Source organism: Sinohyriopsis cumingii, chromosome 2, assembly GCF_028554795.1.
Source record: "Sinohyriopsis cumingii isolate HCF-2022 chromosome 2, ASM2855479v2, whole genome shotgun sequence".
NCBI classification, from domain to species: domain Eukaryota; kingdom Metazoa; phylum Mollusca; class Bivalvia; order Unionida; family Unionidae; genus Sinohyriopsis; species Sinohyriopsis cumingii.
In genome coordinates, this window is record NC_142962.1 from 149,176,923 (window position 1) to 149,196,729 (window position 19,807).

The 19,807-nt window shown below is 33.8% G+C and overlaps 1 protein-coding gene across 1 annotated transcript in view; it reads right to left on the reverse strand.

Annotated features, from left to right (window-relative positions):
* Window positions 1–1,351: 1,351 nt before the first annotated feature.
* Window positions 1,352–19,807, reverse strand: part of LOC149806062 (WD repeat domain phosphoinositide-interacting protein 2-like) — a 75,710-nt gene continuing 57,254 nt past the window's right edge. The window contains exons 9-11 of the mRNA XM_089950936.1: window positions 14,196–14,303; window positions 13,335–13,489; window positions 1,352–3,324 (exon numbers count right to left, since the gene is read on the reverse strand). Of these exons, the coding sequence (XP_089807062.1) occupies window positions 3,197–3,324; window positions 13,335–13,489; window positions 14,196–14,303 (391 nt within the window). The 3' untranslated portion in view covers window positions 1,352–3,196. The remainder of the gene's footprint in view (window positions 3,325–13,334; window positions 13,490–14,195; window positions 14,304–19,807) is intronic.

Here is a 19,807-nt window from a genome sequence, read left to right on the forward strand (position 1 = left end):
ACAACAGGTTTTTTCTTCATAGATACATCTGTACTTTCATCAGTCATTATTGTCACAAATTCACTTCCTTGAAGTTTTGTCTAAGTCAGCTTGTACAACTTGTACAAATTCTTCTTCAGACCTTTGCAACTCGTTGGTGGTGTTGTTACCAACTTTGAGAGATGAATGTGCATCACACCTTATGCTTGCTGCAACCTCAACCTTAAAATGGGATCATTTTCAAAGGCAGTACAATACACTGTCCTCATTGCATATACAACTGCACTGTATTTTTCGCCCTTTTTTTAAAACATTGGAGGCAGTGGCTTTGAAGTTGGACCTGAGTACATTAGCTTTTTATGCCTGCATATGATAAAGTGATTTGGTGTATCATATTTGAGATGATGCCCTCAAATTCAAACAGCAATTTCTGATGTAAAAGGGCTACTTTTCCCACAACTTTTGCAAATACCACAGAACATACCTCCTGTCTTGGAATTGTGTTGTAACCATCTGTACTCTGACAACCAAGAATTCTTAACCTTTGCTGTACATTTTGGTTTCATTTTAAGCAGTATATCTAACTTTGCATCTGACATTGCTAATGAAATATCATCCTTTGTCCTCCTGTTCACTTTCCACATTCCTGCCACCACTAACTTAAGACTGAAAATGGTAATTTTATGTCCCACCATGGTCTATTTCACTTTCTTAATTTTGTGCATACATATACAAAAGGAAAGGGTATCAATTTTATAACCCATCCAAGACGTGTATTTCAGGTATAAATAATTAGCCGGATTTCCAAGTATCCTTTTGCATTAATGTACATCTGTAGACTTTGGAATGACAGAGGTATGGTGATAAAGATATCACTACTTTTGAATTTATTTTTTCAATTCTTATTTTTGTTCGAATTATTGTAACAGAAATAAATTTTGCATACTGCCACCCACAGTAAACTTTTATTTATGCAACTTTAAACTACTTTGTGGGAGTTCTTGTCCATCACTGCTTTCTGAATGCATAAATTCATACAAACTAGTGCTAATCACACAATCATGCTAATCATCCATTTATGTGCCTTGGGAGCATATCTGTTACATGGATGCATATTGGCAACTTTCACAGTGATTTTGTGTCAAAATGGGGCAAAGTCATGGGGTATAAATACAATACCAAAAATCTAAAACTCACATTGTCACTCTACTGGAAAGTTTCCATTCACCCATGTACAGACAAATGGATGGATGGATAGATAAACTGTAAGATAGACAGGTGGAAGAACAGATAAAGTAGTAACCAAGGTGCCTCTGCATCTTGAACAGGCTAAGATTCATTTTTAGGGACTAATACACAAAAGAAACAAATATAGAGTGAATAAATGTAATGTTTCACTGACCTTACCTCAGACACAAATTGTATTACACAAAGCATAGGTCCATCAAAAAGAAAATGCTTTGCAATGGCAGGACATTATTATTAGCAAAATTTACCCCACCAATAATCCAGGTGTGTAGAAATACAATGAATTAATAATATACAAGTACAGAAGGCATGAATCACAAATCTATCACAATATCTCAACATATGTTGATATCATAAGTAAAAGGTCACCAGGCATTACTCTTTACAAGAATGAAGAAAAAAAATATTGCCAAGTTTACTAATCTACTTATGGATGTACATGAACTATACACTAAAGGGGCTTAAATGTCACAAATAATTATAAAAACAACAGTCTCACGAATAGAATGATGCCCTACTGGCCAAACACATTTCCCAGACATCAAGATAAGACCATTTCTTCTGACTGCTGAGTGACCATTTCTTCCGACTGCTGAGTGCTGAAACCATCTCCTGTATATTTTAGCAATAACAAGATTTTCAAATTAGCTGCTTTGGATGTCAGTTTGGCACCATTTACATTAAGACATCATTAAGAAGTATTCTGGTGGAAACCTATTGATACAACTTCCTGTTCTGTAGAAGTAATGATAATAATTTTCACGATGGCTGTCATGGTGGCCATATTAATATCAGATCTGCACCATTTCCATTTAGGACCAACAATATATAAAAAGACTTCTGGACAACAATATCCAAATTACCAACCATCAAGAAGAACTAGCCATAACAAGATTTTCATGGTACCCACTGTGGCAGTTGTACTGGAATTCAGACTGGCACCATTTCCATTTATGAACAACTAGACATTATACGAAGTCTTTCAGTGAGAAGTCCATATTGAAATGACCATTCATTCAAGCATATTGATAACAAGATTTTCAAGCCAGCCATATTGGATGTCTGAGCAGCAGACTTTTAATTACAGCCCAACAGGACATCATAAAATTAATTTAGTAAAATCCCTATACTGATAATTCCATCCATTCAGGAGTAATGGTAATTGAAATATTTTCAAGATGGCCACTGTGGCATCCATATTAGATGTGCAAGTGTCACCCTTTTCAAACATGACTAACTAGACATCACAAAAAATATTAAGGTGAAAATCCTACTTGAATATGACTTTCTATTCAGGAGTAGGAATAACAAAATTTTCAACATGTCTGCCACGGTGGTCTTAATGGACATTAGATTGGTACCATTTTTATTTATGACCAACTAATAAACATCATAAAAAGTCTTTCAGTGAAACCTCTATCTTGATATGACCATTCAGTCAAGAGAAGCAGCAGCAATATATTGGATGTCCAAGAGCAGCACCATTATTATTTAGGACTTTCCAGACCATAGGATGATTCTGCATGTAAAGATTCACAGCATCTCTTTAAGTACGAGATGTAGTGATACAAAATTTGTGCTAATCAACAGATGAATGACGGACAAGAGACCATCCCATATGTATTCTTATGGTCTATAGTACAGCTAAAACCATTCCTATTACACATTTTATATTGAAATCTCCAGTGATAAGCACCAGAATACTTTCTAAGCATGTTAAATTTCACATGTCAGGTATATCATTAGAAGTTTATAGATTAAAATAAAAAATTCTGTTCACAATTAATTCAAATTTTAACCTTTTTACACTTTTCCCCAAAAAATCATATCTCCCACCTTGATTTAATTACAGCAACTCTTGTGGGATTTCCTCATCTTCCCTGCACCAAAATGTATTAACAATTTACTAATTTTTTTTCTTTACAACCAATGTGCAATCCTGTGATGTAGCCCTTTTTTTGAGTAGTTGCTATTCTATCTTGTGAGTCATGGGAGGAAACTCATTATCATCATCAAGTCGTAGGGCACCCAGATCATCGGTATTTCCATCCTTGCCACCTGCTGCCCCTTGATCAAACTCTTGAAATGGCTGGGAATCTGTCAAAAGATACAAAAGCTGTTACATGATCATGTACTGAATCTGCTGATTTAGTGGTTATCCCGTACAATTTTGTTTCTTTTATACAAAAATGAAATTTAATTCAATTACTGGCATTTTTGATTAATTAATTAAGCAACTGAACTACAAAATGATTCATTACATATATGTACAACACATAACTATAAAATGTATTTTCCAAAATTCTTGATATTATTCTGAAATTTAGGTAAAAATTATTCTCACTATTTATCTTTTACGCTATATACAATTTTAGATATTATCAGAAAATTGTAAGCATCTAAACTCTGATCCAGTTATCTCATAGTTATCAGCACATCAGTATAATACAGGCTGTATAGTGCAGTCTTAACGGTCTAAAAATATAAATGTAGAAATTTCAAAAGAATTCAGAGAGATACTTCCAAAACAAATTGTAAATATGCACTGCTTGCAGATAAGAGGCAAAGATATCTTAAAACATTGTTAAAGTATAAAGGATGTAAATAACTAATATCTTCAGGAAAAGGAACACTTTCTAATAAATGTTAATATTCTCTCCAGCAAGATAAAAGGTAAAAGATGAACTGTTTCTAATAAATGTAAATATTTTCTCTTATTATATGCTCATTTTTTCCCTGTTAACTTTGCATTGTAAGAATCGTTCAGTATTACCCGATACTGAACTCGCGCGATAATAAACATAAAGCATTCACATGCATAAAAGAACTACTTTCTACTGTAAACAAACAATGGACGCAGACACCAGCACTTTTGATTTGTACATAAATCATGTACACCCGTGTGTATGTTGTGGTTGTTAAAATTTGTTTCTGAACGAACTAAAACAGATGTTTTGTGGACTGCCACATACCAGCTGTTTTGGCACACTGTTACGGAATTAGGCTAGCTACAGTACTGTATATAACAGACGCAAGATAAGGTCCTTACAAATAACATACAAGTGACAAGTCATATACTCTCTTCTTTAGCTGGTGATAGTAATGGCAAAATAAAATATACTTACAGTTTTATATCCTGAATTTCCTCAAAATGTATTTTCTTAATTCTGCAAATCCGAATTACATGAGCCATGTCATAGGTTTTCAATCTGGATTACACATTTCGAAACTGTGCTGTAATTTCGATGATAAGTGCAACTGCATTCTCCTTACTGCACTCAAAATGAAATAAGCATTAAATTCCATATCGTCTTTTTAATAATTGCAATTGAAAGCCTTCATATTTTTCCCACATTATGATTTTAAAAATTCAATGACAGAAACAGAAAAACATTTGCGGATGTAAACATGCTTCTCCCGCACCACTTCAATCCGATGTATTTCATGTATAACTTGCACAGATGAATCCAGTCCAAAATCACAAACTTTCATCAAATCGAAACAAAATACCAAAATATATTCATTCCAGATCAAATGGAAAAGTTGTTGCAATGCGCATTCATTCACAATATGACTGCAAATTTCAATTTTAACTAGACACGCCATTTTCTTTCGAAAGTTATGTCGAGCGTGCGACTAAGTTCAAATTTATCTGGGTGGAGTTATGTGCGCATTAAAAATGATGTTATTGTGTAATGACAAATCTGTGCTTGTATATTTAGTATGGAATATGGCATTCATTCATTTACGTTGTTTCTTGTAGTGTATTTTGTTTATATAATTAAACCTTAGGTAGAATAAAAAAATGAGCATATAATAAAAAGGTTACTGCATTTGTATGGGAAAATATGAACTCATTTTGTTGGAAGGATATACTGAACTCCCAAGGTCATGCAGTTTTCCAACCCAAAACTCGTTCATATTTTCCCATACAAATGCAGTAACCTATAATTACAAGATAAAAGGTAAAAGATGAACTGTTCCTAATAAAGTAAATATTCTCTCTTACAAGATAAAAGGTAAAAGGTGAACGTTTCTAATAAATGTCAACATTCTCTCTTTAACAAGATAAAAGGTAAAGAATGAACCATTTCTTATAAAAGCAAATATTAAACATTCTCTTGTACAAGATAAAAGGTAACAGACGAACACTTTCTAATAAAAGTAAATATTCTCTCTTACAAGATAAAATGTAAAAGGTGAACCATTTCTAATAAATGTCAACATTCTCTCTTTAACAAGATAAAAGGTAAAAGATGAACCATTTCTAATAAAAGCAAATATTAAATATTCTCTCGTAAAAGATAAAAGGTAACAGATGAATACTTTCTAATAAAAGTAAATATTTTCTCTTACAAGATAAAAGGTAAAAGATACCAAAGTCTTTAATAGTGTATAAAACAAGAGTCCCTTGAATGACCTATGCTTAAATGGATCAAACAATTTTTCGGGAATCCAAGATACCATCTCTTCTTTTCCTCTAATCAGTGTCTAACCATCTCTGATATTCTTGAGCAATAAGATTTTCAAGCTGGTCAATCATACTACAAGTAAGATCTGCACATTTTCATTTCTGCCAAATCAGAAGTCGTAAGAGGTTCTTTAGGCAAGGACCCAATGCTGATATGTCAATTAATTCAAGGACCCAATGCTGATATATCCATTAATTCAAGGACCCAATGCTGACATATCCATTAATTCAAGGACCCAATGCTGATATGTCCATTAATTCAAGGACCCAATGCTGATATATCCATTAATTCAAGGACCCAATGCTGATATATCCATTAATTCAAGGACCCAATGCTGATATATCCATTAATTCAAGGACCCAATGCTGATATATCCATTAATTCAAGGGAGTGTCAATAACAAAAGTTTTCAAGATGGCCATCACACTGACCAAACTGAAAGTAAGATCAGAATCATTTTGGTTTAGGACCAAGTAGATATAATAAGGAACCTTTTGATGAAAAGTCCATGATGATATAACCATTCAATCAGAAGTGGTGATATTCTCCAGATGGCTCCCATGGTGGCCACATTGGAAGTCAGACGGGCATCAATTTCATTTAATACAGACTAGATTCAGTTAGATAGGTGATGGAACAAGCATTATCAACCAGGAATAACTGGTTTTTCTATGAGTAAGAAAACATAATATTGCAATATGCAAATTCTGACACAAAAAAAAAAATACAAAATATTTCTATTCAATGGCTGTTTCCGTAAATGCAAAGATGCTACATGTAACAAAGCAAGTGTTCATATTGTTGTCAAATGTGAATCAGTTTTAGTGCATATTGTTGTCAAATGTGAATCAGTTTTAATGCATATTGTTGTCAAATGTGAATCAGTTTTAATGCATATTGTTGTCAAATGTGAATCAGTTTTAATGCATATTGTTGTCAAATGTGAATCAGTTTTAATGCATATTGTTGTCAAATGTGAATCAGTTTTAACGCATATTGTTGTCAAATGTGAATCAGTTTTAACGCATATTGTTGTCAAATGTGAATCAGTTTTAATGCATATTGTTGTCAAATGTAAATCAGTTTTAATGCATATTGCAATATACTAATGACAGTGAAATATAAACATGATATGTTGTTCTTCATTCATAAATGACACCATTAATATGAAATTTTATGTTGTTAGAGGGTATAATCTCTTTGTTATTCGGCGTATAAACACTGAAAATATAAAAAATAGGAATTACCTAACACATATGTTAACCAAAGACATGTAAGCCATTCCAGGTTCTAATTCCACTTGAATAAATTGGAAAGAATACAATATCACTGACTACTTATGTCTTGTAAGTTTATTTCTTCTCATTTTGTACAAATGGTGAAAGAAGAACTTCAGACAAAAAAAACTTAATCGAAAATACAGTTAAATTGTAAAATCACAGAAACTAATCATATTTTGAGAAGGCTCAGATGTAATCCATGCATACAAAAGAGAGATGTGGGTAAATGGTGAAAGAGCTTTAGTAAAACTGACCAAATAAATTTCAGTAATTTGGAAGTGAACCTTTTTCTCTATATGATAATGAATTGATTTGCCTAAAGAAAGAAACTAATTTATAGGAATCTGCAATATGCACCATTTTTCCATCATGCACACATGATACTGCATGCACTATGTAAAAGCCCCCCTCACCAAATTGTAACAATGAGTTCACATCTAGAAACATAGGACAGACACGTAGCCATTACATAGTGTAATAATGGTATCTTTCCTGAAAAGTGGATCAATTATCTTTCCTGAAAAGTGGATCAAGTATCTTTCCTGAAAAGTGGATCAAGTATCTTTCCTAAAAGGGGATCATATTTCTTTATTGAGAAGTGGATCAAGATTTTTTCCTGAAAAGATGGTAATGAGTTGCACATATGTGAAACCTTAAAAAAACTAAGCAATTAAATTTCCTTTTTGTTTTCTTCCTACTTTGTTGCCAGAAAGAGAAACACATTCTGATTGTAACATTTAGACATGACAGTCATAGAGTTATCCAGGTAGCTTTCTTTCATCGGCTGTGAATTATATTAATTTCCAATGCAGATGTCACTTGACAATGACTTTAACTATCTGGATAGAAAAGTCATAAGGTCAGGTTCTCCCATACAGATACTTCCAGTTTCACTGCTTTAAGCATTTCCAATAAAATGCAGGTTTCAGTAACCTGAATGTCCAGTCATCAATTTATCAGGAATGTATTTATGCGGTTTTATCCAATTAACTTAATCAGGAACAACTCACAAGTAGTTGAAGTAAATAATGAAGTAAACAAGAGATGCCTGATTTTGTCAAGCAGGTTGGCAGCTAATTAGAAGTAATTAGCAATTTCTGAAGGCCAATTCACTCATGAACATTAGGTTTTTGCATATAGTCTAGTAGATATTGTAAATTGGAATATCTGTATCAATGCATTAAAATGTGGCAAATTCATGAAGTAACAATTCAGCTGATACAGCGGAGGAATGTATTTCAGACTCAGAAGTCTAGATGCCCACAAATTCTATCTGGTTACAATAAATTTCCACAGTTAGTTACAATTATAGCAGCATTCATCTTCTTACACATCACTCACATTACACAATGATTTAAACAATTTATCCAGTCATAAGCAACCTGGTCTAGACTGCAAGGAATTTTATCAAAATGGGTTCTAACATGAAATACAAACACATTTTTTGTAACTAATTTCTATTTTATTTTGTGTATTATTTTGGAATATTTTATTTTGTGTATTATTTTGGAATATTCTATTTTGTGCATTATTTTGGAATATTTTATTTTGTTGTTGTTGTTGTTGTTGTGGGGTTTAACGCCATTTTTCAGCACGATAGGCTATACATGGCGGCCAGTATTAATGGTGGAGGAAGAACCAATATTTTATTTTGTGTATTATTTTGGAATATTTTATTTTGTGTATTATTTTGGAATATTTTATTTTGTGTATTATTTTGGAATATTTTATTTTGTGTATGATTTTGGAATATTTTATTTTGTGTATTATTTTGGAATATTTTTGATAGTTGAGGTTAAAACATACTAGATATTATATACAGTAAATTATTTATTTAGCCATGCAACAATTTGTTAGGAAAAAAAAGAACACAATCCTTGATTTACAGTCTTTACCAAGTACTTTAAAGGTAAAACAAATAAATTGAAATAAACAAAATAGATATTTCTGCAAATCAAAATTCAGCTTGAAAGCAATTTGATAACAGGTAAGTAAATGTTATTTCATTGTGTAGTGACCCTCATGGAAATCACATGCCAAGTATCATGGAATGCAAATTCCTCCAAACGAGAATATATGATTTGTATAAGAACTGAAACTGTGTGAATATCAATGAATTTAATTTAAGGCAAAACCTTATGCTAAATATAAATTTATCTACAAAATGCTAATCAGTCAGGAAAATTAGAGCTATAATTATAAAGGATGTGTCAGTGAATACACATGGTGACACACATTAATATTTGGCTGGGCTTCATCCAAATCATTCAATCCATTACTATTCAAAACAGAACACATCAATACTAATGCAGGTAAAGACAAACACACCGTTGCTACATATGGGTCACTGACCCACTCCATTCCTAAGCAATGTTGTGCAACAAAGTGGATAATGACCTTTGGGTAGTGAAGCTGAGTCACATGGCTAGGTTGCTGTGGTTGTTGTTGTTATAGGGTTTTATGCCAATTTTCAGCATAAGATAGGCTATACATGGCAGCCAGTATTAATGGTGGAGGAAGATGGCCGAACCCAAGACTGAACCAACGCAGACAGAGGTGAGATGGCAGTGATCTGTAATGGTGAGTGCTTGAGACCACTCGGACACTCTGGGCCCCCACATGGTTAGGTTGTTTGAGCTTTAATTCATCTCAGTCACATCTTTTGTATAATGATAATTCCGCATGGAAATTCATTCTGCTTAATATATCCCATCTAAGCCAACACTTTTAATTTTAAATCATACTGAATTATGGTATCTGCCAAGATCAGCTGGTTGTTAGATAGTACTTGTCATTGATGTTTTATGTGTGGTTCACCTGGACAGGAACAGAAGAGTAAATTTTATTGGCTGCAGTTTGAAACACTGACCAATGACAATTTGTATTGCTTTGCCAATTCAAGCAAGTTAATATATATGCAAATATGGCCACTGTGTTATTGCTTGGATCGATGAAGTCTGGCTTCAGTCACCCAAATTTCATCAAGTGAGGATTGCCAAATTTGTCATTATCAGGTACAGATGATGTCTAGCATAATTATTTTCAGCTTTATTGCAGAGAACAAAAAGGGATTCAAGCCTATTATTACCAGTCTTGCAAAAAAAAAAAATGCACACAACTCATCAACTAAAAGCAGCATAAATAATGTTGTCCATTCAGGTGCATGCTTGAGGAGTCTGGTTGCCATTTGATACAATTCGATTGTACTGAACTGCTATACCACTTTTCCTGCTACTTGGATAAATGAATTTGTATATAATATGCATTTTGGTACATAATAAATTCGGGAATTTATATTCAATGGTAAAAATGTTAAGATCACTAATACTTAGTGATTTTACAGTATACTCAAATAGCAGACCCGTGCAACAATCTCCAGTAAGTGGGCAAGACAAAAGTTTTGGAAAAGGACATGCATGCATATTACGACCAAGTTATAAACTTGTTACTAATTCACACTTTATAATGCATTGACTTTACACTGTTTAACAGTTAGCCAAAATAGCTCTAACCATGCTATCAGTTTACTGGCTAGTGTTATAAGTTATTATTTATTGTTCGTATCAACTTTGACACAGGATATATGTAATATGTGCAAAGAAAAAACATATCAAAGTACTGGAAACACTAATGGCTTGGAGGGTTAAAGTGATCATATTTTACATAGGACCAGAGAGACCAACTCTGAAGAAATTGCCATTCATTCTCTTTTAGTAATATTAACAAAAGGCTCTAAATAATGTGTCTACAGTACAAGTCACACGGGTCATGAAAGTGCATTTACTGATATAAGTTTAAAAAATAATATTTATATTTTTAAAATTTAGCCATAACAGAGTTGTAACAAAATTTATTCAATCATGGTTTTTGAGTGATCTACAGAATAACTGTCATAACAAAATTTCCAGATAAAACCTGTTGATTGCTATGGACTTTTACAATGGCAGTTCGGCATTACATTGGGTCAAGAAAGTTGATATTGGATTGAACTATTACTAGTGCTGGGGGAATCAAGGTATGATCGTGTGAACAATACAGACGATTTATATTAGTTACATAATTGCCTCCAATTTAACGGACTTGTGTGCCAATTGTTTTCCTGCTGGTGTTTGCCCAGGCCTGGTTTATAACTGACGACATTGTCGTGTCTCTGTTTAAGTTCATAATATAACTATTTCCCAACTGCAGGCACATTCTCTCTTATTCATAGTGCACAAAAAAACGGTTTAAATGAGATCACCCCACTTGCTTGACTGTGCCTAAAAATGTTGAAGTACATTATCATTGAATTTGGTGTTAAGCTTTTTTTGAGGAATTTATATGATCTTTAATGGAATTTTGATGGTCAAGGTGCAAAATAAAGTGATAAACGCCATTTAAATTCATGAGTAATCTAATTCTCCAAAACAACACCTTTAGCTGCAAAAAGTGACTTAGAGCACATACATGAGCTATGTGATTTGTACTATAATAAAATTTTCTTTTCTTAAAATAACAAGAGAATTTATAAAACATTATTTTAGAAATTATTGCGAGTTCTTTTCAAAAACATTTTCTACTATTATTCCAAGTATTTCCATCTAATGGTGGCACTCCACAGATATTATGTACTTCTGATCACAATGATTAGTACAGCTGCTTACAATTTACCTATGCACATCACTTCTCTGCTTCCTCCAGTGATCTATTTAAGAATCAATGCTGCTATTTCAAAGGACACTTTGCAAAGCATAACAGGCATTTTGCCCTTTTATACCTTTACAAAAATCTGACTTACTTCCACACCTTTACAGAATGTCTACCTGTCAATATGGCCATCATCGCTTCTGCTTAATATTCATGTACAATGCACTAAATTAAATACTGCCCCCTTATCGGTCAACTGAAAATCAGGTTAGCAGTAGGCAAATTATGTCATCTTCATTCGACCTATGAAAACAGTATTCCATTCAGCTCACTGCACTAACATATTAGGCATAAAGTGTACACTGAAATAGCAGCTGATTAATAAGTAGGTAATAAGAGAAAGCAGAAAATTGTCTTCCCTTGTACTTATACAATATAAATGTATTGACTTTATTTTTACCTAAGTGAGCATCTGTCACACTGTGTACCTTAGAAACTACATTAGGCTGCTCTGTCATCTAAAAAAGACTGAATGTGGGATATAATTCATAACAGACTGGAGCCAGACTATATTATATATAAACTGTAAGCAACTATACAAGCACCTGTGCTTCTGACAATGAAAAGGGTAAGGTGAAGTTGTCTGCATTTGGAATGTGCACAATGGAGATAATGTTGGATAACCTCTGTGCAACTTTCATGCACTGTGGCTGAAATTTCTTTACATGTTGTAGTTGTGCAAATTGTGCATGATCTAGTCAGTTCAAGAAAGTACTGCTTCCATGTGCCCTAAAAATCAGCCTAAACTAGTCCAAAGTACACTAACTTTAGCAGTTATTAAAACAGAAAAAATGAATTTTGCCAAAGCAAGCAAAACCAGCTTATGAAATTGCAATGAATAAAATATATACTAAGTAAAAATGGTAATTTGCTCATTCTTTTTTCTCACAATTTATCTATTAAGTGCAGCAAGTGAAAATGACCATGTAGAGCTACCATTTTCTTTATAGGTGCACATCTGAATTTAGGTCAAGCTGTACACTCAAAAACTCAGATTATACCCAATCATACACCAAAATAAAGGGAATCAAGAATTCTTTAACAATACCAAAGATACACAAGATCTTTTTTTAAATAGCCAGGATAACCAGTCAGGAAATTCTTTTTATAAAATCCAACCCAATGCCAATTACAAAATCACCTAAATGGGAAATAACTAATATAAATCCTAACCATTTATATAATCTTTAGTTACCTCCCTTGAAAAAAAAATGATCCTGAAAATCTAGTGGCTCTAGACTTTGCTACTAATTTTCATACATGTACAGTGTTTGCAACTTTTATTAGTAACACAACATTTAGTAATGCTGAATGGACACAATGCCATAAGCATGGAGGAATGAAAGTCCCTCCAAGCCAAACATTTCTACAATTCAGTGAATGGCAAAAACAGTGATGATGATAACAAATCCATACACCATGAGGATCAGGTTATGATACAGGAACATGGATGATTATAACTCATTCATGTTACCTCTGCCCGCAAGAATATTGGCAATGTCTGGAAACTCGCATTCCTCTGTTGTGCAGTTCATGGGCCCCTCTCCTCGCTTCAACACATGGGCATATGTTTCCTGCTGTTGTGAGAAGGGCTGCGGTGCAGGATTGGGAGAGGGTGGGAAAGTCCCCACCGCCACAAAATGCTGGCCTGCTCCGAGAAGCACCTTACCTGAAGGGGGTGGTGTCCCCTGCGGAGCTGCATCTGTTCGCTTGACTGTGCATGCGTAAGTGATTGGTGTACCAGTTTGCTGTGTTAAAGGTTTGTCCTGCTCTAATCCTAGAGGGGACTCTGGTACATGACTTTCTGATGCTTTACCATCCAGCCTGTAAAAGATTTAATACTTCACTATGACTGAAAATGATAAACAATATATATATATTTTTTCAGAAATGGTAGAATTTTTTTTAGAAAAAATAATTTCTTGTCTGCACTGCAATGAATATGACTGTGATCTTTATCCTTTTCAAAGAACGTCTATTTCAGTATATGTCTGTTTTCCAAAGGATCTGTATGAGAGAAAAATATACGGATCATATGTCATTTGGTTAGTTCAAACATATAGTTAAACATAATGAAAGAGTCTGAGCCCAAATCTAAGGTTATAGATGTTCCATTATATAAACTGAAGTGGACAGATATTTAAGATTCCATTTACTTGTTCAATAACAATTTTGAAAAAATTCTTTAAACATAATATTTATAAAGGAATGTTTTACAAAATGAAAAACCAGTACACATCAATTAAAATTTTTAATATCTGAAATGTCAGAAAACTGCAGGAGTCCAAAGTACAGAAGAGAATTTGATAGGTGCTGAAGCTTTTAAATATAACAAAATCCAAATGAAAAATGTTTAAGGGTTTTACAGCTGACACATAAAAATATATATAACAAAAAGGTACACTTATAAAAAGAGACATGCTTTACATGTAACCTCATAAATTAATGCCACAGAATAATTCACGTGTGAAGTCAACGGTAAAATACAATAACTCCCTTCTTTCAGAAAGTTTAAATGACTTTTAATTACCTATGTTGACGCAACAACATGCATTCTCCACCTTCATTTGGGTCAATGTTATATATATACAGGTATCCATCTAATGATGCAACCACGAGACGTGGAATCTTCTGCACCCTGTCAAGAAAGAAAGAAAATCAGGCAATGGATATAGATGAAACATCATTTAATCAATAAGTCTGGTGTTATATAAAGTAAAAAAATAAGCTGTTTAAAGTACTAGGAATTTGCTTTTATGATTCTCAATTTTCCAGTAAACAAGGATATTTCTGTCCATATCTTAAATATTAGATTGGACAAGGGTCCTATTGTTTCTACAACTAGGTTATTTGCACCACTATAAAACAAGCCGTTTTTCCACTTCCTCTCTTTCATTTTGATACATTATTCTAATACAGGCATACCAGATCATCTGCAATACAATTTAAATGGTTTATTTAACATAAAACGTTTTGTTTTAAACGTGATACTTTCATGCTTACTACCCTGCTTTTTCAAGACTGTAATATCAAGAAATTAGGAAAAAGTCATCAAAAACAGTAAGTGACACACATTTTTTAACAATAGTGAATTCTTACAAAGCCTGAATTAAGAATATAACTGACAAACTGAAATAAAATCTACATTAATGCCATCTTCATTCTTGTCCAATTCAAATGATACAAGAAGTTCAGTCTATGATTTTAAATGTTTTCATATACCTTCTCAAAAGCACAGATTTTTCTTATCATATATTTTTGAAAACCCAAAAATGTTGATTTGCATGAATTTTGTCCAGTCTGTGCCTATATCATGAACAACTGCAGTACTACATTGATGAAAATAAGTTCACAATTTCTTTTTAAAATTTGCAATAGAAACACTTAACAAATTTAGCTTGTATATGTCATGCTTTGAATTGTATATTTTATCAAAATAAAAACTGTTATCAAATGAAAATGAAGATATTTTTATTTCTGTTTACATATTTCATGCGCAGATTGATACAGTTGGTTGTAGTTGTTGTAGGGTTTAATGCCATTTTTCAGCACACTATAGGCTATACATGGCGACCAGTATCAGTGGTGGAGGAAGAACCCTGGAAAACGCCAGAAAGAACCACTGACCCACGAGAAGTTAATGGCAAGCTTCCTCACATACCCACACTGGCTGAATCTAAGATTCGAACCCATTTTGACAGAGGTGAGAGGACAATGATCTGTAATGGTGAGTGCTTTATACCACTCTGCCACTCAGGGCCCCCAAAAACCAAGTAGGGAGACTGAATGAAAAAAATAGGGAGGCTGGGATCTAAAATCAGGTTTTTATGCTGCCTTTTTGAGTGCTTGTTTCAATAAATACTGACCTATCTTCCAGGTCCAATATGAGTGAAATTCTCAAAGGATGGACATGACTCCTGGAGAAACTTTTGGGAGGGTAGGAGCAGGGGGCGCAAACATGTAGTGGTCAGCCATCAAATTTCACAGATGAAGGCCTAAACATGTCTAAAGGTGAAATTGGAGGAGGGGCTAGTGCCCCCACCCCCTTGCCCTTATGTGTAAACACCCATGGGATGCCTTTTCTTGCTGTGATGTGCTTTATTTTCCCCCAGGACATGCTCCATTTTCATATTCTAGCCAGCTGTGGTTAAACTGCATAATAGCTAAAGGTTCATACCTGTCAACCATGAGAAGAAAATCTGTACACCAGACCAAAAAACCTTCCCAAAAAAATGTATTCATACATTATATAAGATCAACAGTTTTAAAACAACAAATGCCATTCACGAACAAATTTTACACACATTTACATGATTATTTACATCTCTGAAAATTTATTTTATTCTTTTGATTTTGAGTGTGTTGTAACACACACACGTTATTATATGCAACACATGTACCCATTGCACTTTTCAAAATGTAATCAGGGATCTTAAAGTCTTTGCAGCAGGTGTCAATGTTTATTTTACACAGTACAAAATGATGTTAGAGTGTCTGTCTGCATACAGGAACTTCCTACAATCTGTATTTTTCATAGAAACGATCTCTCACAGTCTGCATTGCAATAATCCTCAAGCTCATCTTTATGCGCTTCATAATCCCGGTGTGGAGCAACTCAAAAAAGAAAGTGTTACTACTAGTACAAAAATTTAGCTACATTCAAGGTATTTTGAAAATACATTTTCAAGGTGTAATGTTAACTTCTTTGTATGCATCATGGTATCATTATTACATATTTATATTTTCCCCCTCTAAACCCTATATATTACGTCAGAAACAGTCCAAAAATTGAAATCTAAAAATAAAAAAAGTTGCCAAAGTTGCAGTCCAGAGGTTTACACCTCTTAAGCTGGTGATCAGTTCTATTAAAATTGTGCAGCTGGTGTTTAAAAAGTTATGAATTTGCTATTTGGTCAAAAAGTTGATATAAATTTGCTGTGTAACATATTTTCGAGCAATGAGAATGATGTCACTAAGTATCTGTACTATTTCCGTCATACTGGCAATGCATCTTACTGTTTGGATTATGTATTTGACCCACTTAATTCAAAACTTAATTTCTGGCAACACACATCAGCTAAAATTTTAAAAAATATCTTAAAAAATAGTTAAATCTTTGCTCATTCTAAAAAAAATATATGTAGAGTATGTATTTGGCAGAATAAAATGATAAAATGCAATTGAAGTATTTCTTCGTGCCTTTATTCACCTCAAAAAGTGCACTAAGATTAAAATAATGCCAGATATGCAAGATTTGGGGTTTTACTTGCAATATAAACCAATAATTCTATGCATGATGTTATCACTTTCACACAGGGTATGGTGCAAAAAAAAAACAAGACATATTTTGATCTCTGGGTCTAATATTAATTTTCCAAAGCATATTAGAATTATTGGCACCTTGCTTGCGCATAGCTCAAAAAGATTTTGGATCATGCTCAATTTTATAAAAAAATTACATCCAGACTCATGGGATTTAAAAAAAAGTTAATTTAAAAAAAATAAATACAAAAATTTAAAAGACAAAAACCTGTATAAAACGGCTGTACACTGACGAAAATGAGAAAAAAAAAGTACATATTACTGGTAAACAGTACAAGTTGACAGGTATGAAGGTTAGATGTAAGTATTCAAGCAATAAAGCAAGCGTGACAAATTAACAGTTACTCTTTATAATTGCATTTATCTTGTGAAAAGGATCCACCCCCACCCCCCAATGACATACTTCAAGGAAATCATGTTCTACAGTGTCTAAGTAAGCACCAGCAATTTAATGGCAAATAAACGATGCCCTATTCTGTTGTACCTTATGATGTCTATGACTTCATTTTAACAAATCAAATCTGTAGAGATAACTTACCATACATGTGGCAACTGCTTATTATCCCATGTTTTATATTTCACCTTATTTCCTTAGGGTCAACTTATAAGGCATGGAACATTGTATACAAAATAAAAAATTAATTCTAAATTAGTTCTCTGGGGGGGACATATACTGCATGGCATATTTGTATCGTTCCTTCTTTTATTTGCTCATGGTAATTAAAGTTAGTTTTACCCCCACTCCTAAAAAAAACCCACTACATTTTAACAGCAGAAATAGTTTACCCATTGCTACTATTTAGCTGAATTTGTCTGTAAGGAGGGTTGGCTTATGCTCCATTAATTAAAAAAATCCCACACCATGGGTGGAGAGGTCCATGTTATGCAAGGCTGGGATTTCTCAGGGCCACATGTTGTGCCATAACGATGAGACCCTGAGAAAAGATGCCGACACATTGTTGTGATAATGAGCTAAGGTAAAAAAAAAAGGAAGAGGTAGTATGGGAATGCCAAAATACTGCCTTCATGATGTCCTCCAAAGACGAATGATTAAGGTAGGAACATGAGGTAGCAATGCCTCGAACCATATGGCTTTAAGTTTCACGAAGGAAAGTCTTTTTTGATTGTGGCGACAATCCAGCTTGAAATAGTGGCAGCTGAAATGTCTACGGAGAATTTAAGAGGGAGGAAAAGATGCTTCCTACCCTTTCTTTTTCCTTTGGATGCCTTAAAATAGAAGAGGTGTGCTCTCACGGGACATAAAAGTCTACCTGTATCATCTGCAGCTCAGATTTGACTGAGACTGGGGATTTCTACTGGTAGTGGAGCTATGGAACGTAATTGATTTTTGGCTAAAAATTCTGGTTGACAAAGGACGAAACTGAATCATAATTCCCATTAAACCAGAGATAGCCAGTGTCAATAGATAAAGCACGAATCTCACTTCGTCGTCACGCTGAGGTGGAGTCAAGTAGAAATACAAGTCTTGAGAGTGATGTCCTGAAGCAGCAGAGAGGGTGAACAGACCACTTAGGGGAATGGTCACCCTTGTGTTTTACCAAAAAAAAATAGTGACCACTCATAGAGGTCAATTACCACGTCTACGATTATTGTTTGTCCCAAACAGAACCGTAGACACCCCTCTCTGCTGCTATCAATATTGGGAATCTTCATCTGTTTCATCTTTATTTGTTTCATCTTTATTTGTTCTATGTTTCAAGTAATATTCAAGTTCTGATGGTGGTTTTTCTATTTTTGGATTTATGTTCTTTCTGTGTTTATAATATATCATCAAACTTCTGTATTCCTCTTCTGCTGATATTAATTAAATTATTATGTTATAATAAAATGGTACATCCAGAATCTCATACTGCAAGAACAGCACGAGAACGATTAGAAACAATTAAAAAATTTCTTCCTGTCAGAGACTCATTTAGAAAAAATCTACAAGCGCAGCAAGAAGCAAAAGTTGAGTACGAAGAAGACACTAAAAAACTGTTTAAGCCCGTCACTGCAGCTACTGAACAAGTTACAACTGTCATCAAAGAAGATCTTCTTCCGGTATCAAAACAAACTGCGGCGCAGACTGAAAAAATAGCAAGAAGAACCAAACAAACAAAGAAGATTTTACGAGACCTTCCAACTAACATAGCCGCAGCTCAGCCTCCACCTGTTAATGAGGAAATACTTGAAGGTATTGGAGAACTTCGTGCTGAAGTCGCCGATGTGAGAAAAAAACTTGCATCTGAACCCAAATCAGCAGAAGAAAGCTTAAGATTAATTGCAAGATTTAAAGAAGGAGTTGTTGAGGAAATTAGAAAAACTGAAAGAGAGAGATTACCTGAAGCAATATTAAATAGTATATCTAATAAATCTAGTATTTTAAAACCCGGTCATGAAAAAACAAATGATGATAATTTCATTAAATGGATATATCGCGTATATTACAATAAAAAACAAGCTAGAGGTCAAGAATTTAAAAGACTTAAAGAAGAAGTAGAAAGACTTAGAGGGAGACGGGAACAACCAGAACAAGGAGAGTCCTCCCAGTATCAGCTTCCTCCACCTCTGCAACAAATAGAACAACAACAACAATCTTCTTCGCCACAACAAAGGTTGATGTCGGAAATTAAAAAGGCTAAAAAGTCACTTAAATCACCCTTCTCGAAGAAAATTTCTGCACCGAAAATGACATTTACACCGACAGGTTCACCACATGGATTTCGAGAAGGTGACTCACCCCCGGACACCACTGAAGTACTTACTTCGGTAATGCAACCACCACCCCAAGATGAACCTAAAACAGGATCTGGTTTATGT